Source organism: Populus euphratica, unplaced genomic scaffold (genome assembly GCF_000495115.2).
Source record: "Populus euphratica unplaced genomic scaffold, PopEup_1.0 scaffold1.1, whole genome shotgun sequence".
Classification (NCBI taxonomy): Eukaryota; Viridiplantae; Streptophyta; class Magnoliopsida; order Malpighiales; family Salicaceae; genus Populus; species Populus euphratica.
The window spans coordinates 5,017,176-5,039,863 of record NW_011499845.1 but is presented as its reverse complement, the minus strand read 5'-3'; the positions used below and the strand labels follow the sequence as shown (position 1 = coordinate 5,039,863).

General features: G+C 34.6%; 1 protein-coding gene, 1 long non-coding RNA gene and 1 pseudogene across 16 annotated transcripts; 1 reads left to right on the top strand and 2 right to left on the bottom strand.

Moving 5' to 3' along the window:
- Window positions 1–3,850: 3,850 nt before the first annotated feature.
- Window positions 3,851–7,041, top strand: LOC105123544 (uncharacterized protein At1g26090, chloroplastic-like; annotated as a pseudogene).
- A 1,417-nt stretch (window positions 7,042–8,458) lies between these two features.
- LOC105123551 (protein CHUP1, chloroplastic-like) lies at window positions 8,459–17,395 on the bottom strand. 5 transcript variants are annotated; one of them, XM_011023195.1, is made up of 12 exons: window positions 17,209–17,395; window positions 15,800–15,848; window positions 15,645–15,712; window positions 15,235–15,494; window positions 14,986–15,077; window positions 14,132–14,881; window positions 12,335–13,648; window positions 12,099–12,230; window positions 11,516–11,697; window positions 11,161–11,272; window positions 10,609–10,752; window positions 8,459–8,713 (listed from the first exon to the last, which is right to left on the bottom strand). In XM_011023195.1, exons 4-12 carry the CDS (start codon window positions 15,341–15,343, stop codon window positions 8,612–8,614), a joined length of 2,937 nt encoding a protein of 978 aa, XP_011021497.1. In that variant the 5' UTR covers window positions 15,344–15,494; window positions 15,645–15,712; window positions 15,800–15,848; window positions 17,209–17,395; the 3' UTR covers window positions 8,459–8,611. The 5 variants fall into 5 exon arrangements, with proteins under 5 accessions (XP_011021497.1, XP_011021489.1, XP_011021506.1 ...); XM_011023187.1 differs by having other exon boundaries at window positions 15,645–15,848; XM_011023204.1 differs by lacking the exons at window positions 15,645–15,712; window positions 15,800–15,848.
- Window positions 17,396–17,833: 438 nt separating this feature from the next.
- Window positions 17,834–22,194, bottom strand: LOC105123506 (uncharacterized). Of its 11 annotated transcripts, none has more exons than XR_841860.1 (9): window positions 21,774–22,194; window positions 21,600–21,686; window positions 21,362–21,511; window positions 20,966–21,087; window positions 20,779–20,875; window positions 20,574–20,649; window positions 20,441–20,460; window positions 19,187–20,382; window positions 17,834–18,326 (listed from the first exon to the last, which is right to left on the bottom strand). It is a non-coding gene; the product is annotated as an uncharacterized LOC105123506 (long non-coding RNA). The 11 variants fall into 11 exon arrangements; XR_841862.1 differs by lacking the exon at window positions 21,774–22,194 and having other exon boundaries at window positions 19,187–19,953; window positions 20,319–20,372; window positions 20,407–20,460; window positions 21,600–21,767; XR_841871.1 differs by lacking the exon at window positions 21,774–22,194 and having other exon boundaries at window positions 19,187–19,720; window positions 20,319–20,372; window positions 20,407–20,460; window positions 21,600–21,767.
- Window positions 22,195–22,688: the final 494 nt, after the last annotated feature.

The window sequence follows — 22,688 nt, the reverse complement described above, 5'->3', positions numbered from 1 at the left end:
TTTTCATGATAGAGTTTCTATCATATCAGATTAAATCCTTATCGTTTTAAAGTCTGAATTTTAGTATCGTATTTATTTACATCTTATATCTTTAATATCTTAAAGTGTACTTTATCGTACAATTTTACACCCCATAAATATTAAAATCTACATCTGAATCCTAGAAAAAAATATTGGAAAAGATTTTTTGATATTTTGACCAAACCCTGAAAAAAAATATTGAAAAAGAGTTTTTGATATTTTGACCAAACCCTAATGGATGATCATGAACTGGTTATAATATCCATTTTTTTGGATTTTCAAAACATGAGAAGAATGCAATTTTTTTAATGAAAACATGCTTGGAAAATTTTTAAGATCTGACCATATGCATGAAAATCATTGAAAGAGAAAATTAATTTAAAAGTTTTTGTGATTTTTTTTAAATGTTTTGAATTTTTTTTGAAATATTTTAGAGAAAACTAGATATTTTAATATTGGATTTGTATTTTATAGTGTAAATATATAACCTGATATTATGCAAAATTGATAGAAAAATATTTGAGAAAATCACAATTTTTTTCAAAGGATTTTTGAATTTTTTTTTGTAATTTTTCATTTTTGAAAGAAATATATAATGTAATATTATATATATTAATTAAATATTATTAAAACATGTGGGTGAAACCGGCCCAGATAATTGGGCCAGACATAAACCCAGAAAACAGTGGGCCGATCTCAGCCCAATATATTTTCTCTCTCTTTTTTTTCTAGGAGCCTATTGGTTTAGCCAAAACTAGCCCGGCCAAAGTGATAAATGAATTATTTGCAGAACGTGAACAATTAGTTGACGTTTTGCATACAACTTTGCAGTTGCAGCTCGCGAAGTGAAGAGGGAGGTAGCCTTGCAAAAAGGCAAAAGCTGCTGTCACTGGCCTGGCGTGAAGTGGATGGAGGTTTTGGTGGAAGAAATGGTGGCTTGAGTCGACTGTGGTGGCTGCAACTGAAAAAAAAATAAAAAAATCTACAAAGGAAAAAGGAAGGACAAAAGAGAGATGCAGTGGCTGCTTTACCACTAGTAATTCATTTGTTGGTGCAGGAAAAAGGATTTTGTAGGGTGTTCAATGGTTGAAGACACGGTGGATAGAGAAAGAGAGAAGAAATATGTAAAAACAAAAAAAAGCTGCTTTTTTAGCTAACTTTAGATCCCATTTTCTTCTCTATCAGGCTATAAAATCCGTTTCTATTTATTGACTGTAAAAGAGGGCAATCTTTTTTACACCGGAGGAAAAATTTCAGTCCTTGATTCAGTTGGAAATGATCCCAACTGTTAGCTCAAAGTAGACATCTTAAGTTGTCAAATATGTAGAAAAAGGTTGTCTAAGTTGACCTGTTTAGACCAACGTCAGCGCTATCTCGTTGCTATTCAGACTTAAATGTTCACTTAAAGTTATAAAGAAACTGCAAAGAATCATTTGCATGCACGTTTTGTTAAATTTGATGAAGAAATGAAACATTAAATGCACATGAAAAGTACCCATCCGGACAGCATTCTCGAGTAAAATTGGAAAAGACAATAAATAGTGACCAGACAACTCGTTTTGGATTGAATTAAGGATTTTTATTGATTTTTAATTTAGTCCTCTAACTTTCAATTTATTTCAATTAAACACCTAATTAACCATAAAATTTTGATTTAATACAATTAAGCCCCTAAAGAATACTGTTTGAGCCCTGGATTTACATGTCTTTTTCAATATGGTCCTTGGTCTTGGATTTATTCAATTGAACCCCTAATTGACCATTAGAATTTTAATATCTTCAATTTCATCCCTTTTTTTTTTTTATCAATTGAGCCCCTATAGTTTGCATCTCTTTTTCAATATGGTTCTTGGATTTACTATTTGAGCCCTGGATTTACATGTCTTTTTCAATATAATCCTTGGTCTTGGATTTGTTTAATTGAACTCCTAATTGACTATTAGAATTTTAATATCTTTAATTTCATCCCTTATTTTTTGTCAATTGAGCCCCTATAGTTTGGTGCATTTTAAAGATTGATCATTGGCTGCGAGATTTTTCAATTAGCCCCTAGTTGACTCCAAAACTTCAACTTTCTTGTAATTTGGCCCCTAATTTCAATCAATTAACTTGTTAAAAATTAATTTAGCCTCTCTTAAAATTTCAATCTTCTCAATTAAACTCAAATTAGGCTCCCAAACTTAATTTTTTACCAATTAAGCCCCAAATAAAATTACTTTGACACATTTAAAGTATAATGACGTTCTTGCACTTAATTAAATCCTTCAATTAGACTCAAATTAATTCTTAAACATAATTAAAATTTAATTTAGCTCAAGATTAAATCAAATTGGTCCATTAAAAATTTAATTATATCCTTGAACTTGATTTTTATGCAAATTCATCCAATAATTTTTTAATTTGACTTTGAATTTGTATTTTCTCTCTATTTTGGAGCATAATAGGATAAAATTAGGTCTTTAATTTTCTTTGAAAATTGCAGCTTGATTTCTAGGTTTACTTTTTCTACATTAACAGCTTTTTTTTTTTACTTTGAAAAAAAATATGATTTTTAAGAAATAACCTAGAATTGGGTTATGGCAAATATATCTGTAAATATCCTAGATATTTATATTAAATATCTTTTATATATATGCATGATATTTATATAAAATATCCTAGAAATTTATTATGATATTTATCTAAAAAAGATCTATATAAACAAAGATTTATCTCCCTGTATAAAAAAGCATGCAAAAGCTTATCTTTTCAAATAATATATATCTAAAAAAAATATAAGTTTAATAAAAGAATTATATAAGATCTAAGAAATTTAAAAAATATTTATTTTTTTATTACTAAATAAATATTATAATAATTTCAACTTCATAATATTTTTCTTATAAATAGTGCTAACCCATCATATCCTCTGGATTTAGTTTTATTGGCCTTTAAAAAGCACCCTAGTCTTTCTACTATCGATTTTTCCACCTCATCAAGTTTCTTTTTAAGCTTCATTTATTGTGAGTATAATAACCTTGATAGCCTCACAAGTGCTCCTATGACCTAATGACTTGACTAAATTACTCTTTTTGAGGTTATGTTACCGATGTAGGGTACTTGGACACATCTACGTGGATAAACTCAATGACAGGACTCAAGAAATCAACACATTAGTTGTCCTGATATATTGGCATTTCACAATCATTATTGTTTTTGTATTTTATTTTTTTAAAATTTTTAAAATTCCTTTGACACATTAATATAAAAAATAATTTTTAAAAAATATATTATTTTAATATATATTCTAATAAAAAATAATTTAAAAAATAATTATTATTATACTCTCAAATATACTTACTTTAATTTTTAATTTAATAATACAGTATAAATGATATTTTATAAAAAAATATTTTTTATTTTTTTATTTGAATATATATATTTTTTAAAATAAATTATTTTAATATATTTTTAAATAAAAATAATTACTAATTAGATTTGGATGGTTATAAAGCAACTCGGTATTTTTTTAAAAGAAAGGAAAGCACTATAAGAATACTCTTATTTTGCACATTATTTATTTAAATCGAGACATGTATACTAATTGAAAATCATATATTAAATTTGATATAACTTTCATTTCTTGTCTTCATTTTTTAAAAATTACTGAAATCATAATTTTTATGTGATTGTTAATTAATAAAAATTACTTAATTTAAGTGGACATAATTAAAAATGATGGAAAAATCTAAAATACCAGAGTTGTTTCCGGAGAAGATGAGTGAAATTACTAGGCGAATGTTTTTTTTTTTTTTGTTGTTGTTTCCGCAAAAGAAAACAAAATGCAAAGAGCACCGGCGAACGGTATCTTACAATCAGGCAATTAACCAGTCAGGGGAACTAATTGATTAATCGATTAACTAATTAACCACCAAACCCAACAGGCCTTCTCCACACCGAGCCTGACCCATTTTAAAGACCCACTGAAACTTACACAAGAGTTGCCAAAGATGGCTTCTTTTTCTTCCTCTCCTCCGCTACTCGCAAACCCAGATTCTGGTTTCTCTCCTTTGAAACGTAGTGGTAAAATCAAGATGCTTAGAATAACAACAGCTACACCTCTTTTCATTACTGCTGCTTCTTTGAATGATGATTATAATCAAAATTCTTCAACAAAGTTGCTCACTATTTTGGGCAAAGGTGGCTCTGGCAAGACCACTTCTGCAGTTTTCGCTGCTAAGGTTCTTCTTTCAATGAATTCTTGTTACCCAACCTAAGAAATGATGTCAATTTGTTTCTGTCTTTTTTGTTGTATCCAACCTTTTATGTTTACATTTACACAGTGTTTATCACGGGCTAGAGGTCTGAAATTTAAAGACATTTATTGATAAAGGAAGGACATTGTGATGGAACTATGGCCTTATGATCTTTGTTCAGAGTTTTTAATAATCTACCAAAGAGACAATATATTTATGATTTCAAACTGTCTGAACCAAATGCCTACTCATGAGACTGGAATGTAATGAGATTAAATCGAAGTACTCAGTAGATGAATGACATTTAGGAGACTTTTAAGGAAAATTAACCTTTTTCCAGATGGAAGTTCCTTTTGGCCACTGTTTACTTTTTAAGGTTATGTTAATCAACAACAACTCAGATTGATGATAGTTAATACATCATTTTGCCTTAATCGTTTAGGCTGGAGAAGAACGGTAAGCATCTATATTTTCCTTTTCAAATTCTAATTAGTATTAATTATCAAGGGATTAACGACGAGCTTTATTATCAAGGAATTAACGACGAGCTTTACTTTCATTAATTGCATTATAATGGGAATGTAGAAATTTAAACATTGGTTATTTATTTTGCATTTTTTGTTGATTTTATAACTCGTGCAAGTTATGGTGGTATCTTGATTTTTATTTTTTATTTTTTATTGCTAATTTTCTCTCAGCGTTGTGCAATTTTCCGGGCTTCAGACATGCTTCGTGATACAGACCCAAGATCCCTCTGCTGAATATCTACTTAACTGTAAAATTGGAACTTATCCTAACATGTGCAATGACAACCTTTCGGCTGTTAGGTTGGAAACCACTAAAAGTGTGATTTTTCACTTCTTTTTTCTTGTTTTATGTAACCTAATTTTTTTTCATGTAAATGCTCTGGGCACATTCTGAATTGCTCATGATATCTGCAGGTGCTTCTGGAGCCTCTTGGTCGGCTGAAGCAAGCTGATTCTCGTCTTAAGATGACTCAAGGAGTTCTTGAAGGGGTAGGTATCTAATAGCTCAGTGTATGCTTATGTTGTATCATAGCGATCAAATAGTGCACTTCCCATTGAATGTTTTGTATCTTTCATCATAATATGAAAGGTGGTCGGAGAAGAGCTTGGAGTGCTTCCTGCAATGGATTATATTTCTGCAGTATATGTACCTGAGGAACTTGGCTGAGAAGACTGATCTTGGAAGATTGGCCGGTCCTTCACTCCTGAGACTGGTTGATGAAGCATTGAGTTTAAGTGGGAGCAAATACAATTTGAACGGAAAAATGAGTACTGAAATATGGGACAGTTTGGAAAGGGTATTGGAGGTAAAGGTGACCCCCCCCCCCAACACACACACACACACACCTTGCTTCTCCATTTCTACACAAGCCTGATAGGATTTATTTATTTATTTTGTTTATTATACTGCAGCAAGGATCTTCTGCCTTGTCTGAACCATCTATTTGGCTGCTATCCTGTAATGGACCCTAACATTCCAACATCTGTAAATTCTGCTTACGTTATTGGGCTGTACCCTACAAGCTGGTGTGCAAGTTTCTGGTGCTACTGGAATCTGTTCTTCATTCAAATTGCTTTCATTCCACATCCCTCAATAGGTTACCCTCCAGAAAGGAATTCGATCATGCCAAACGCGGTCAGGCAAGATGCCAAAACTCTGTTTTCCTTGCCAGCAAGTCACATCAATAGCATGGCACCACCATTAAAGTTCGACACAGCTAAAAAATCAATTACTCTTTTCATACCAGGTTTTGACAAGTCAGAGATCAAGCTATACCAAGTATGCCCCATGCCTTCAATTTTTCCAAATGTCTTTATCATATTTCTGAAACTTTCCGAATTTGTTCTACTCGTATAGTTCAAAGCATTTTGCAATTGTAGTTAAAATGGCTGGAAAAAACTCTCCCTTTTGCGGTATTGTAGTTTGGAAGGTCTTTTTGAAATTTTTTATCGCAGCTCAGAAGGTGTTTTCTACAATGGCAGTTCTTTTAAGCCTTGGTTGGAAAAAAGATACGCACATACCTGGGAAAATCATTCCAGGGGAGACACAAGTAGCTTTATGCACTTCCACAAATAGTAGGTTATTCTGGCTTTCAAGTAATTGTAACGAGGATACTGAAAATGAACTCGTAGGAAGGATCGATCTCTTAGTTTTTTAAAAAAAAAACCGATCGTTGATTAACCATCAATTTAACTCTGCAAATTTATGAGTGATAATAATCTGAACTTGATTTTGTAAATTGAATTTATATTAGTTCTGAGATTGTAGTTAGCAAATTTGATTGGCGCCTTGAATAAAAGTCACAAGCCTTTAAAGGTCTAAGAAGATCCTTTTTTGTACATATCTAATTAATGCGCGAGTAGCGAGAAGTTTGAGTTCATTGTTTCAAAGCGAAAAATTGAGCAATTTTCCTCAACTCACTGCTTGAGGCATCACCAGCATTGTATCCTGTTTTTTGGGTGGGATAGTGCAGATGGATCTTTGTGCTGCCTTTTTGTCCAGTGCAGTTTCTTTAGTAAAATCGAAGTCATTTTTTATGCTTTTGTGATAAATGCAGTGTAGGGGAGGATCTGAGTTGGTGGTTGAAGCAGGGGACCAGAGACCTGTAATCTGTCTCGCGACTAAAATTCAAGGTAAGGTGGGAGGTGCAAAGTTCGTTGACAGAAGTCTTTAATCACAATGCGAAGGTGGGACTTCAATGCTACCACTTATTATTTGCTTTTACCAGTTATTATTTGCTTTCTTTCATTCTTGTCTGCCCAAGATTGAAGTTGATCTTCTATAATACAAAAGAAAGGTGGTTTTTTGTTCGTTGTCATCTACCCTCAGAATAAATCTGATTATTTCTCTTTACCTAACAACTACTGCACAAGTGCTCCCGTGACCTCATGAAAATGTGCATCAATAGTTGTAGCAGTCTGTTTCTTCTTGTATTTCACAAATATTTTTGAAAAAAAATATCATGTTTATTTTTGTGTTGTAAAAATGTTTTTCTTTAAATTAATTTTAAATCATTTTAATGTATTGATATTAAAATGAATTTAAAAAAATAAAAAATAGATTATTTTAATGTATTTTATTTTTATTTTTTTTAATAACCGATCCTTGAATTCATTAATCAGTAACTTACGTGGACTAAATGGTGTGATTTTCTATTTGTTGAAGCCTGTAGACATGCTTTATGACTAACAGTTCAAGATTGAAACTAGATTCTCCCTTTATTTATTTATGGAGTTCTCAGAAGTGTACATAGTTTTTTTAAATAATATTTTTTAATTATTTAAAAATTATTTTTGATATTAAAATAATCTAAAAATATAAAAAATTTAATTTTAAACAAAAAAATATTTCAAATTTTTAGAAATGTTGTTTGAAAAACAATTCTAAATGCACCAAGCACCACAAAACTCTTTTTTTCGGATAAAAATATAGTTCCCCGCGGGGTTGGAGCCCCTGGAATGTTCATCAGCGTGAAGCTTTCGACTTTTGCTTTTGCTTTATTATATTATACCATAGCCAGATTGGCAAAGGAAGATTTACCGGTTACCCATCTGGCCAGCTATCTATAATCGGCATCCAAACTTTTGACTTTTCCTATACAACATTTCGCATGAAGTATCATATTTTGAAGAAAATACATACCTCACCGTGTTTCTGCAGGATTCTCTGCAACAATTCTGAGAGCCAAGCTCATAATCTCGCCTATTAACCCCCACAGAAAAGCGAAAACGCACCTGTTTCATTACCATGGATTTCCCAATGTGCTTGAGACATCATAGAGTTCATTACCTTAACTTCTAAAGGAGGACAATGCCCCTTAGCAAACTAGAAGTGCAGAAAACAGAAATCTTATCCAGTTGCAGTATCCAAGTGAGTCTCGACTGAGAAACCATTAGCAAATACTAATCCCTTACTTCTTAACTGAACATCGAACCAAACTAGTCTAATTCCCAGGATAACTTCTGATGATGCTCTTTTATATTTTAAGTTTCAAGTTTCTCTAACAAGGTGAGGTTGAAAATGTGATAATTGACAATGTTTTGAACAATCACAAATCCTTGTTTACAGGCTTCAAGCTATTCAGTCCCATGTCGACTTTATAGCATCTCATCAATGCTATGCTACCTAAAATCCATTTTCTTCTTGCATTTGTGTTTACCCAAACTAAGCACGCATGAGCAAACAGGGAACCAGAGGACGAGAAAATTTATAAATATTTCCTGGTATAAATTCACTTTCCCTTTGTTGGCTCAAACTGGACTGTTTTTATCTACAATAAGACATGAAATGAGAGGACGCAATATACAACAGAAAGGCCAAGGGAGAAATTATGATCCTTCCGTCTTATTCTCTTCTCCCATTTGTGAACTTACACGGCTCCTCAGCTCTTCAAAAGCTTTCATGGTCCCTGCATCGAAGCCTCCAGCAAACTGGAAATAGGTCCACATCAAGAGACAAATTTGCAAATTGATAATTTGTTTCAAAGTTTAACTTGTAATTAGATTCTATGGAAATATAGACACCAGAGAGAATTTGCAACTACCCTGGCAGTACCATAAAGTGTTCGTCTAATCACCATCTTGATGATTTGCACCAGAGTGTTCCAATTTAATATTGTTATAACCTAATTTTGACTCATTAATCCAATTTAATATTGTTATAACCTAATTTTAACTCATTAATTTTTAATTTAGTTTTACAGAGTTTAAAATATAAAATTAAAATATCAGAGATTTATTTTAATAAAAAATACAATTTATTAACATGCGTAAAAACTAGAGATTACAATGTACTTTTGTCATTATATTATTATCTTCAAGATAATCCTTACCTTCTTTAAGATAATTGTTGTAACCCAATTTTAGCCCATTGGATTTTAATTTAATTTTACAGATTTTAAAATATAAAATTAAAATATCAGAGATTTATTTCTATGAAAAGTGATTTGTCAACTTGCGTGAAAACTAGGGACTACAACATATCTTTATCATTCTATCATTACCTTCAAGATAATGATAGTTATCTGCTTTCAAATTCGATTCTAATTCGAATTTAAAAAAAAAAATAAGTTTGATTGAAACTTTACTTCTTGCATGCGATAGGACTCTTGCATTATAAATAGTGATCTCAGTATATGAAGAAAAAAAAGAAACAATTAGAGAGAAACTCTAAAAAAAAAAAACCAAGAGAAAACCATTAATGAAAACCCTAAAAGAGAGAAACATAAAAAAAAAAGGCGGTGAACTTTATACTAGTCATCACCCCCCTTAACCTCTCTATTTTTTAGCATAGTCTCCCTCGACTTCCTCTTCAGCAGTCGAACGTCTAAGTAAGTATCCTTCCTTCCTTGTTAAAATAATTTACTGGTTACTGTTACATGCATGCATAAACCTTTCACCCAGAACTAGGTTAGATCCAACTCAAAAGGAAAAAAAATAAAAGGTTTACCCAAATTGTGTTTGCTAAGGGTGTGTTTGGCAAACACACCCTTATACCTTCGTTATCATTTTTATGCTCATTTTAGTTGGATATTTAGCCAAACGAGCCCCTTTTTTATATTAAAAAATTAGTGTGTTTGGCAAACACACCCTTATACCTTTGTTATCATTTTTATGCCCATTTTAGTTGGATATTTGGCCAAACAAGCCCTTTTTTTATATTAAAAAAATTCTAAAAATATTTAAAAATCTTCATTGATTTATTTATGGGTCCCTCACATTTTATTTTTTTTATAAATATGCTCAATCTGTAAACTATTATTGTTAAACACAAATATATCGTGCAATATTTTTTTTACTTCCATCTAAAAATGACAAATAATAATAAAGGATAAACAAGAAAAAAAAAAGACATAAAAAATTTCTTCTTCAAATTCATTTTTTACAAAATATTCACTGACGCCAAGTCATGAGTATCGTATTTTTTAGATTTGTGCGATATTTACCAACATTAGAGTTAGAAATATTCGTAGGAATTATTCACTGACGCTAGAGTTAGGAACATGAAAGAAAAAATAAAAAAGGAAAAAAAAGAGAACAAATTCTTAGTAATTTTAGACAAAACTAGTAATGCAGTCTGTCTTAGGTAGGATACTTAAAGGATGATAACATCTTTTCTTTTACGTAATCAGTCTCATACCATAGAATCTCTATTGATCAGTTAGGGTTCTTAGTGACCATAATATTAGATAGCGACTCCTTAAATAAGATATTTTTCCCTAAAAAAAAAAATGTTAAATATCTATTCTTTTTCAAATCGAGAGTTATATTTTTAATTGTTCAGCATGATGTCCGGTTACGGTAACTATCATGGAGATAAAATATACCTGATGAACACGGAAAGCAAAATGAACCCCTTGCAGTACCCAAAACTCTCTGTTTGGTTCTTTTTCAGGTCCGCTCATTGCATCAAGTTCTGATGCAACACGCTTCATGTACTTTCTTGCCAACTGCACTGATGAGAGCTTGATCTGCAACAAGAAAGATGTTATACGACCAACTTTTATTATTGAAATAATGGAAGTTTTTCCCTTGAATGATCTGCATTATTTTAGATAAGTCTTGCAAACATGAACTATTCTTGTATCATGACTAAATTTCGTATCCGTTACTAAAAAGATAAAGCTGTCTTCAAGGTCATTTAACCAAGAAAAAATGTGGGGTAAATTCATCTTGATGAATCAGAGGCATGGAAGAATTTCTCATGACCTTGTTCATCACATCTATCCACTGATAAATATGCTATAAATGGTTAGATATGAAATTATTGATAAAATGGTAGATTCCATGAACCAAAGATGGAAATCCAAACAAAGGTTTCAGAACTAATTCCATATATGAAAATGAATCAAAATTATGTCCTCACGTTTTAAGCATACCTTGCCAACAACTCCTGAATCTAATAACCAATTAGTTGGGATCCCCAACTCCATGTATCGTGAAACAGCCATGTCCCTCGTACGTAATCGAGCATATACACTGTTTTCCACTCTGGCAAAAAGTAGAAGAAAAAATAAGACGGAAAATCAAGCAATTTGAAATAATAAACTATCTCGCAACAGTTCATTATGTTAGAAGGTATCAGGCCAACACTATAATTCCTAGGAGATTACAATTAGAATAAAGAATTTGAAACTCCATACACAAAATATAGTAGCAAGTAGTGAGTTTCACTTCTCCCCAGAGTGCTATAATCTATTGAATTAACAAGCATGGGAAGAAGATTGTCCATACTTTTCGAGCAATTTGTACATCCTTTTTAAAGCAGCTTCACATGCGAGGTTGGGATCATCAACAAAAGAGGTTACTTGCCTCTCCAATTTCATGAGATCCTGGTACTCAAAAGCTGCTTCTCTCAATGCATCAGCTTTACTTTCAGGCCAATCAAAGTGCTTGAGAACTGCTCGTTCATCAACCTAACGAAATAAAAAAAAAAAAAAAAAGATATGTTCAGAGTCTCAGAAAATAACCTAGCAGCCAAGGAAAAATTACGTTTGAAATTATATGTCAGGTGAAGTTTCTCTCTATACTTCTACAGTGCTAGTTAAAGCACTGAAGGAAATAAAAAAACTCATAGATTTTCTGGAGACTAAGTTATTGGCTAAAGTACAATTCTAAGTGGGGCAATAATATTGAAAGTTATATGATGAAGGTGTTGGAATGATGATATGATTGTGGCATGCAAATATGTTCCATATTTCCTGAAAATATCTTTGCCCTTGAACTAAATGAGATACCTCGTCCCTTTTTTATCTTAAGCAGTCATTAGCTCTAATATGTAACAACCAAATCTTTGCATTAGGAAGTAAGGACATACCAAGAAAGATAACTCCTCATCGAGCCAGCTTACAAAGGCCACCAAGTCATCTATGTTGGAGAAGGAAGCTGCTCGAACTTCAGTTGCCAATAACTGGATGAAATCACCTTGAGTTTCAACATCAGCTCTTACCTGGATCCAGCACATGCAATTTCACATTATCCATCAGAGCAGTGAAACTATTTTATGAGCAAAATAAGAAGGTAAATGAAAGTACAGGCAAATATTTAACGCACAGCCAACAGGAAGGATGATCTGTTCTTGATTTCCCCAATCATGTTGCTGCGAGCATCTGTTATATTAGATGTTGAAGAAATCAAAGATGATGTATCCTTCTTTGCCTCACGTTTCATCAAAGTCTGATAAAACTCAACTAGTTCCGGAGCCTGGTGAACTTTATCACCACTTTCTGCTCCTTTTGGCAAGTTTCCAGAAGTAGGAGGTGGACGACACAGTCTTCCAGGCATTTGAGGCAGCGACGGCGGTGCACCTGGAGGGGGTGGTGGTGGAGGTGGCACTCTGCCTGAAGGATTGGAATTTGTAGCAACTGGAACACCAGCAAATGGTTTTGGAGGAGGCCGAGGCACCCTAGGAGGCCTCTTCTCAAAGTGGGCAAGTTTCATCTTGCTTATAATCTGAGAATCAACATCCTTGCCATCATTAGATTGGTCATTTGACCCACCAGAGGCAACTGGTTTCTCTTTTAATTGGGAAAGTTCTGCTGGCAAAGTTACAGGTTTATCTCTCTTCCCCTTTGTTCCAAAATCAAAATTTGAACTGTCACCAAACCTTGCTGCTCTCGCTTGTTCTGCCTTTTCCTTGACATGCTTCTCCCTTTCTAACGCCAACTTGTGTCTATCTTCATAGGCAGGATACTTTTCATCTAAAACTCCTCCCACTGATTTAGACATTACTTGGAATGATGAAGCGACAGAATTTAGTGAGTCAGAAGCATCCTGCTCCATCTTCCCAAATGAAGTGATGGCTACAGTATCACCTGCATTACTTAGCAACAAGGTTTCTAATGGACCCCTTGGTTGGTGGCTCGTGCTAGTCCTGCTTGGAGATCCTCCTGAGAAGGATCTGGATGGCGATGAAAAGGAACTTGAATCATCTTTGCTTCTGCCCCATTTCTTCAGTTTTTGAATTAAACCAGGTTTCTTACTGAAACTGTATCTGCTAAAGGAACTGTCAATGGAAGCATTGTCAAAGTCCTCACTTCCAGGAGAAGACGGGTGAGAATAGTTGCTTTCAAGATCTGTGTCTCCTTGTCCTTGTTCTGACCCAGCATATTCTAACAATAGTTGTTTAGCCCTCTCCTGGGACTTGGGGCTCGGACTTTTATTGAGATCACGAGCTGACACTTTTCCTGAAGGTGAGTGGTAGTTCCGGAGCTCATACCTCAAGCATGCATTGACCCAACGAAGGTACACTAGCTCTTCAACTTCACTAAACCTGTCCATTTGAAGTCCTTCCATTTGTTTTAACAGGTCTTCTTTTGTGTGCCTTAAATTGTTGACCTCCTCTCTTACCTTCGCAACCATTTCTGTCTGCAACACCAATAGACAAAGCATAACAAGTACAAATTAAATAATTGCATGCACAAACGCACATGACACGTTATGATACAAAAGACAAATTTAACCACTCCTCTCTACTTATTTTGTTGTACTATATTATAATTAAGAAGTTATTAGATATCTCTAAGTACTTAGTCCTATTAAGCATCTCAATCTTGCTGAAACTAGGTATACTTCACGGTGAGACAGCTACTATAGAAAAATGTGATAACTACAAAGGCAAGCATGTATGATTGTTCTATAATTCTCCAAAGTAATTTTGCACCTGCTGAACTCATTCTTGAAAGGAAACATGCTGCTTGGATGACAGCGTATCTCTCATATTAAATGAATGAGCTGAAATCTGACTTTAAATAATATGCCACCAATCACCATCTGAATAGGCTAAGGAAAAAAGAAGAAAGAAACCTCGGGAATGTGCCTAACTTCTTGGGCGAAAACCATGTTTCTTACCTCTGTCATATTGGAGAGGGACGCTACTTTAGCTTCAGCAGCACCCAGCTTAGTAGTCAACTCTCTCTTTTCATGCTGAAGTTCTTTGTTCTTCCTCTTAAGTTCCACAACTTCGACCTCCAACTCTTTCGCTGCTTGCAGCCTCTTTTCAGCCTCTGCATCTTTTTTCATGGCTTCTTGTTCTCTCGACTGAAGACCAGAAACCTGTTGTTTGAGCAATAATAACTGGCCCTTTGTCTGGTTAGCATTAAGCTGAATTTGCCTCTGCAGCTCCTTTATCTTGTTCCTTGACAGTTCCAGTTCCTTCTTGGAATAAGCTCCCAGCAAAATCTCTTCTTGAAGCTTCTTCCTCTCAGCTTGTAGGGAGTTGATGGTACTATTAAGCGTGTCAATCTCAACTGTCTTAATATTGAGCTGCCTTTGTAATTCGACAATGTCTGATTCCAGCTCCTTCAGCCCATAGTACTCGAGCAATTGATCTTCAAGTTTCACCTCTCTCTCCTCCAATTCTTTTACTAGGTTGCGCAAGCATTCCAGTTCACTTGCATTGTTTTCCATCTCAGTTTCATAAATCTTGTCTTTCTCTGCCTTGTCAAACTTTTCCCCATGTAATGGATGATCCATTTCCCCAGACAAAAGATCTTCAAATTGAGGTAAAATATCTTCGTCTTCCATACTAGGTGAAGTACCTTGAGCCCGGTCAAAAATGCTACTAATCAATTTAACCTCTTCTTCTTCTTCTTCTTCCACCTGCAATGTATATTTCACATTAATTCAAAATAAATAATGAAAACAGTACCTCACATATGTGGTCGTGATTGAGATACAAAATTGATGTTACTGTATATACTTACATCTTTCTCTTTGAAGCTATCATCAGAATATGTAAAATGCTGTTTGTCATCTTCTTCAACTTGATGTTGCTCAAAGCTTGCTTCACCATTTTCTGAGTTTCAATTCGACCAGAGTAACCAAAAAATGGCAAGACTTATAAGAAAGTTTGCTATCTACATAAACTATACAACTTATGTTGCATATATAGGATGCTCTCGCTGCTTCTGATAAAATATGTAGTCATGAATATAACTTGTAGAATTTGTTACCTGATCGCTTAGCTGAAGAGTCTGATGACTTTGCAGTTTTTACATTAAGCTTTTTAACTGTAAAGGCTGCAATTGAAGCAGCAACCAGGAAGCCTAACCTGACTATCATGTAGGTATTATTGGTAGCAGAATCCTAACCTTCCACTCATCTATATAAATAAACCAATCCCAAAACAACTCTCCACCCATGTCTCCTTATCTCCATAACTGAAAATTCAAGCCATCATGGCCCTGGAAATGCACCAAGAGCCACCCAGAATCTGTAATAGCCAATTGAGCTTAATAAGAAATACCATTGCAAAGCCTGTATAAAACCTAGATTAGAAAACCTAAAATCATATGCAAATTCAATGACTTTATCTATTAGTTTCTAGGAAAGTCTGTGTTATCATCTTAACAGGTTTACAGACCTCTCAAGAACAACTTGCTTATCCACGAAGAATTCCCGGTAGCAGAATTCCAACCGTCTTGCTAAGAGCTACAGAAACCACCAATATAACCAGTGGCCAGTTTGCTCCAGAAGGTTGTTTACAAATTGCAAAAATTTGTAGATATATCATCTTAACATTTTGTTTCATAGGAATGTATAGAGTTAAAGAAAACCAGAAAGCAACCTGAAAGAGAAGAGATACTGTGATTTTTAAGCAACAACTTAAAGCTCCTCTGGTGTCTATTTTCTTACCCGTGTATCCCAAGTAACAGTTGAGCAAGTAAAAATAAAAAGTTATACTTAATAGTGGACTGTCTGGTCTTTTATTTTATGCCTCCTAAAGTCCTAATAAATGATTCTGTTGGCTGTTAATAGTAGCTAATGCTTAGGTGTCCCACTGGAACCCTATCTCGCAGATAAATATTAATCTCTAGTTGATCAGATCTCAAAGATCAAACAATTAGTAGACTTTAGATATCTGATTGACCTTAACCTTTTTCCGGGTATTATTTTCACTGGAAGAGTGACCACAGCTTAACTGGTGTGATTTAAGAAAGATGGGTCCTTCCCAGATAATGCCATGCTTCCTAGCAATTGGATCATTTGTTGGCAGAAAGTAAAATTTTGATTTAAGGAAAGGGATCAAGATGAAAGGAAAATAGAAAAGTGGGTTTGTGGAGGCAAGTAAGGCTGAAATTTAATTCCCGGCTGTTTGCTTAATGGACAGGAGCATGTGTAAGAAGAAAGCCAAGCATATAAAAAAGTTAAGAGGTGAACTTTTTGGTGATTGATTGCTCATTTCACATGATTGCCCTTTTTGGCTTTTGTCTACAATGTCTCATCTCTAACTTGAGAATTTGGGTTTATTTGGTGAAATTCATGTGTTCGTCAGACCTTCTTCTATCTCTTGGATTTTTAGGATGGCATATTTGAAGGAAACTCCTAAGATATGATAAGGTCACATAATAACATCTTGATAAAACAATCTTTGCTTTCTCATCATCTTGACAAAATAATCTATATGCATTCTTCAAATCCAACAAAACATGAGTTAATTCTATCACGAGAGTGCGCTGGAAAATTCAGAAGCAGGCAGAAACACTAGCACCCGTCAAAATCTATTGTAGGCCGAGGAATTTATTTGTGTAAACTGGTCAATAAAATAAATCAACGAAGCAAAACAAAAACACACGATTTAATATCCTTTTCTTGGTCTTGAAAAATGAGTGGTTACCACTGGTTACAAAGGCACAGTAGCAGCCAAATTATATCGTCCAAAACCAATTCAGTGACTATGGGCTCTCAGTATTTTGTTTCTCTTTTAACGCTCTGATGAAATTATAGCTAATTAATTATAAGCATATGGGTCGTTTTAGGCACCACATACCAGAAAATTAGGTAGCCTGTTCCTAACACGAACAAAAGCAAAGATTGTCCTCGACTTTTCAACAAGACAGCAAGGACTGACCCATATGCTGATATGACAACAAACTACATTTACAGACGTAAAAACAAAATTTATGGCAAGATAAAAGAAGGCATACCAGGTATGTGTCATGAAGGAATACTGGAGCCAAAGCATGTCTGAATACTGTAGGGTTAAGCATGAGCGAAGCTCCATTTGAACCACAAATCTTGGCTTATGATGGAAGCACTATTGGATAGACAAGGGAAAGTGGAGTAGATAGCTTGCAGCGCCAACTCAAGTGCCTGGGCGGCAATGACTTTTTTGAAAGCTTTGGGATCAGTAAGTCACACAAAAGCACTCATTCTTCCCAAATTACTGGTTTGCCCTAACTTGATGCGTTAATCACTTGAGCTTTATGGCAGGCACTCTCCTTCTTAGCGAGCATGCTTGGGATAAATTGACAGGTACGTGAAGCTTGCACAACCAGAGCACCGAGAAGTCAGCTCTGATCCTGATGTTTACTTTCTTCATGTAATTATAGCATTTGCATAAAGGATTGCTTAATCTTATGGCTTAATCTTCAACTCAAAGGTTTCGTTAGAAATTTTCTATGGCACATTACTAATTGTACAAATTGTCCTGAAAATTTCCTAGCCTTCCCCGTACGCAGAGGTTAGGACCGACAACTAAAGATGTAACATGAAAACTTGTTTCTCAAAAATCTTCAGATGAACATCGTGGACGAAAACAAAACCTTCTGTTTCGATTGGTATTCCAAACATCAAATCAAGAATACATTCATTCATCAAGAACAATCAATGAACGGAAAAATTAGAAACAGATCCTGTCCCAGCCCAAGGCATTTATGACTACAGCTCTAAGTAGCATAGGCTCTTGGGTAAAACAAACTATTGGGGGCTTGCCACTAAATAGAAACAGATTAGAGGAAGAAATGCTCCTGAAACATCCCCCGGTATTCATATAATCACTAATTGCTTGATTAATTAATCCAGAAGTAACAGCATAAATGATGACCATATTACAAATAAGGACACAAAACCAAATCCCCACATCACAGTTCACCAATCCAATTTCACATCCACGGTATCTTTTATAGCCATCCATGGGGAAAAGAGGCAGTAGTTATTGGATAGTTCTGCTCTGTTATAATCAGGCCTGATTGTCCCATTTCCACCTTCGTCCAACCTCCTAGCTCGGCCTTGGCTTTTCCTTACCTCATCTTCCACCCAAGACCTGCAGTAATTACTAATTAGAAATAGAGAACCATTAAAAATATCAGAATTCTAACATTTACTTCTCCTTGAATAATAAGGTTCCAGCAGTATAAATGAAGTAGGATAGTGCCTCAGCTTCAAATAAAACTCTCATCCACTCTCTCTTTTTTCTTTTTTACATATCAAACTGACTGTCCACTCTAGAGCAGAATACATGTTCAGAAGGTATGGAAAGTCAAGTGAATTGCCATATTAAATTCAAAGTAGATATATTAACTTTGCTAATCAGACAGAATACTCTAGAGCATGCTCTATTTTGAACATAGAGTGAAGCACAACAACAAGACAAACCATCTACCTTCTAAATCCATGCAGTCCTCTCAACACTCGCAATACCAAAAAAAAGTTTATATGGTGCTAATTATGCTATCCCAAAATATATCAATTGATTCAATTAAGACGATTGCAGTTCATGAAACATTGCATCAGATCCAAAATGTAACGGACACCAGATAAGGTCAGGAACTGATGATTGTTTGAAATGGTAGAGAACATGTTATGTATGTTTACGAGTACATCAATAGATTTTCTAGACATCTATTTCTAGCTCTGCACGACATGATAGGAAGCAGACTTCCAATTTATCATAGATGTCATTACTTCTCACACTAACAGAGCAAATTCTACATTGAAAAAAACCAAATTGATAATATACAATGATAGCTTTGATTACATCCATTTGTAGAGAAACTAGTTCTACATTGAAAATGTCAACTATAAATCAAGTAAATACAACAGGTTCAGCAAATTATTATGAAAGCCATGCAACAAATTAGAAAAAAGTTGATCCAGACAAAGACTCTGAATTGTAATCCTTACCTGAGGATTCAAAGAGCTTCAATTTCAGCTTTCCAGTATAGATTTTGCATCAAGCATCCTTCCCTGCTTCAATTGTAATTCACTGAGGAATTCCTGCAGATTACACTGCTCGGCCACATACACAGACCTCTCAGATGCAAGCCTTTCTGACACCCCCACCAACCTTTCCCTTGAGACGGAGCAGTAGTTGCCTCTGACAATCCATAGCTGCCTTGTCCTTCAAATACTCCTCATAAGTTTTCACCTGTACAATTTTCTCCTCTTCCAAATCATTTAAAATGGCAATATAAAGCTTCTCAACCTCAAAACCTCAAATTTTTTCTTCATTCATCTTCTCATTCCAAGACCTTTTTATATCTTCTCTCTCAAGAAATTCATTCCTAATTTCTTCCATTGAAGCTTCCCTTAATAACTTCTCAGCTTCCAGCCTCAATATTTCATTGTAAACTATATCAGACATCCTGCCACTTGTCAGAGCAACTGCCGCCTATGCCTTTGTTAGAGGTTTATTTGGCTAAAACCGCCTGTTCTGTCCTGTGCAAATTTAACCATGGAATCATAATCTTCATATGCAATTCTATGACAAGAACATTTCCTTTGAAATTGCTCGACTCCCAATCCCGTTCATTTCCTTTGAAATTGCTGGACTCCCAACCCACAAGATTGGCACAAGCCCAATATTTCATTTTCTGCATGGTGGCAGCATTCTAAAACTCACAATGCAACCCTAAGGCCCCTTTTGGCCTAATTGGCATTTCTTGTTTTTTCTAAAAAAAGTGAAAGCTAAAAAAATAAGTGGCACTCACAGAAATAAGATATCAGCAGAAGCTTTACTAATGCAGATTGCTCTTTCTCAAGCAGGAAACAAAAAAAAAACACCAGAGTGAGAGAGAGAGAGAGAGAGGAACCCAACTGATTGAATATATTAAGATTAGAATTTGCTTATATGTGTCTTTCATGAATAATAAATAGATAATATGTGTGGAGGGGGGTGTCTTGAATAAGGTAGTCAATAGAATGCTTTTAATCACTTGAGTTTTATGTTGTCAATAAGTTAACAAGAATGAAAACATCTCTAGTTATAGTTCACAAGAGCATAAATTTGGGAAGGGAAATGAGAAGGGGTAGATACCAAAAATATTCTAATAATGCTCCTGTCCCCTGCCAAAAAGTTCAGGCGATGCATCTGAGCATAATGCCAAAAAGTTCAGGCGATGCATCTGAGCTTATCCCCGTTGCATCCATATAATCTACATTTGTCCTCGACATCTGGACTGTAGACAAGTCAGGTTTTGAAAGGCATGAAAAGCTGGTGAAATTACCAAGCTCATTTTTACTTCTAAGCAACTCTATAAATTTAAGAATCACAAATTTGAAAAGTATTTACATGTTCTGTAATTCCTGACAAAAACACATACTCTAATTGAGCTTTCCAGTTGATCAGATCCTGCCGAGAAATAAACCTGCACCACCAGATAAGTTATATTGAGAAGAAAGACTAAAAGAAAAGGGCCTGTTCTTAGATAGAAAGAAGACGAGAAAGCTGATATGGAACTTATGGAAAAATCCATGGTTAAGTGCACATTGCACACCTCTAGGGGGAAAAGCAAGATCTTCCATCATCTGAACTTTCAGAGCAGGAATTCATCCCTGACAGCTTGCTGGGTATGATGCCAGCCTCGGCAAGGCCTTATTCGCAACCCAGAAACAAGTGTTTTAGAACTCCTCTATAACAAACTCAATCTTAGATTGGAAACAAATATCAAGATTAAGCTGTACCTTGGATGGATTCAAAATCTGGATCTTCAACAAACAAGTCATGAAATGCAGCAATTACCGAACCAGAAAGTGATATGGATGGAACAATTCTATGCTTCTGATTCCTAGAGAAAAAAAGGGAGCTGCTGGGCCATAGCATGCAAAAGCATTCACAAATGTAATTTCATCAGATGCATAGACAGGTTGTTACCTTTCCAATAATGAATTCAAAAGATTACCAGAATGTAATCAAGTAGAAATATGTTTTAGCGATTGAGGACATCTACTTAACAATGAAGGCAGTCATTTTGAGGCACACATGCATAAGTTCCGTCCCTACACATTCCCATCAGCCAAGAGTAATAATTTTTTTAAGTGTATATGCCCCTTAAGGTTCACTGAGGAGACATAATTTACCTTTAGGGAGAGTTGCGCCGGTATCATCGTATATACCATCCAAAGCTGTCTTGGACACGGTAGCAGCATTTTCGTCAAACACAAAAGTTTCGGTTTTATCAACTATGGTGGTCTCAATAGAACTTGGACCACGAAATCGGAACTTAAATCCTGTAATAGCAATAAAAAAAATTAAAAAAATATTAATAAAGCACCAGAACAAACACGAAAGTGAGATAATGGGAACGAGGAGGCAGACCATTTCTAGAGAAAGAGAAGTATGCAATGGCGGCTAACAGAGCAGCAACATCGGTACCAATCCCAGAAGTTACGATTTTTGGCAACCCTAGTATCCATATTGAACAAAACCTTTAATTACCGGATTACGTAAAGTAAAATTGAGGAACACAAAAGATAAAAAGAAGAGAAAAACTTTTCTTCTTGTTCTGCTGAGTGGATTCGAGAAAAGCCCAGCCTTTGAAGTCGTCACCGTCAGTAGGAGGTGGGGGGGAGGATCAGGTCAGGTGGAGGTGTGTGTCGGTGAGAGAGGAAGAGCGGCGGAGGAGTTTGTCAGGATTTTCGGATCTTAGAAATGAGAGATTACGGCGTCGTCGGAGCAGGAGCAGGAGCGAGGGAGTGACGGTGGTGCGGGCGAAGAGAGAGGAAGGAATGCCCGTATTATTAGTGGCAGAAGAGCACTTTTTTTCACCTCTCTGCTGAAAATAAGATGAAACGATCAAAGCAAAAAAGTTGGCGAACCTCGATGCTGGTGTTCATTCCGCTTCGGTTGCTTTGGTACGCCTCTGCGTCCCTTAACGTTTCCTTAATTATTAGCAACAGCTAGCCAACACAACCACCCAATAACATAACTAAGAGCATCTCCAACACGAGATGCTTTTTATAAGAGTTAAATTGATAATATAGTTTTTTAAATAATATAAATATAGTTTTTTTATTGATGTATAATTCCAATAATATAATAAGGAGTTACTGAAAAATAATTAATTCTTGTTTTTTTTTTTTTTTTTTTTTAAATTTGAGAGAAGGATGAGGCACAATACAAAAATTTAAAACTATAAATTTTTTCTTCATGTATTTATAGAAGATTTTTTTTATATTTTTTTAAAAAAATTATTGGTCAATGGCTATTGTTTTAGCCATTTCTACAATTAAATGTAGAAATGACCATTAACAAAACAAATAGTCAAAATAATTATTTATTTAACTTATCCATTAAAATATGAACAAAAAAAAATAAATGATAAAACACTTTTAGCTTTCCACGGGCTCTCGATATGTTTTTTACTTCAACCTCCGAGATTATTTTTTTTCCTGGGTTGTAGATTAA

Coding starts and splice junctions, on each gene's coding strand:
- LOC105123551 (XM_011023187.1), bottom strand. CDS start 15,343: ATGATAGTCAGGTTAGGCTTCCTGGTTGCTGCTTCAATTGCAGCCTTT. Junction 13,649..14,131: donor CCCTCTCCAATATGACAGAG/GTAAGAAACATG, acceptor TTGGTGTTGCAG/ACAGAAATGGTTGCGAAGGT. Junction 8,714..10,608: donor TTGCTTTCCGTGTTCATCAG/GTATATTTTATC, acceptor ACCTATTTCCAG/TTTGCTGGAGGCTTCGATGC.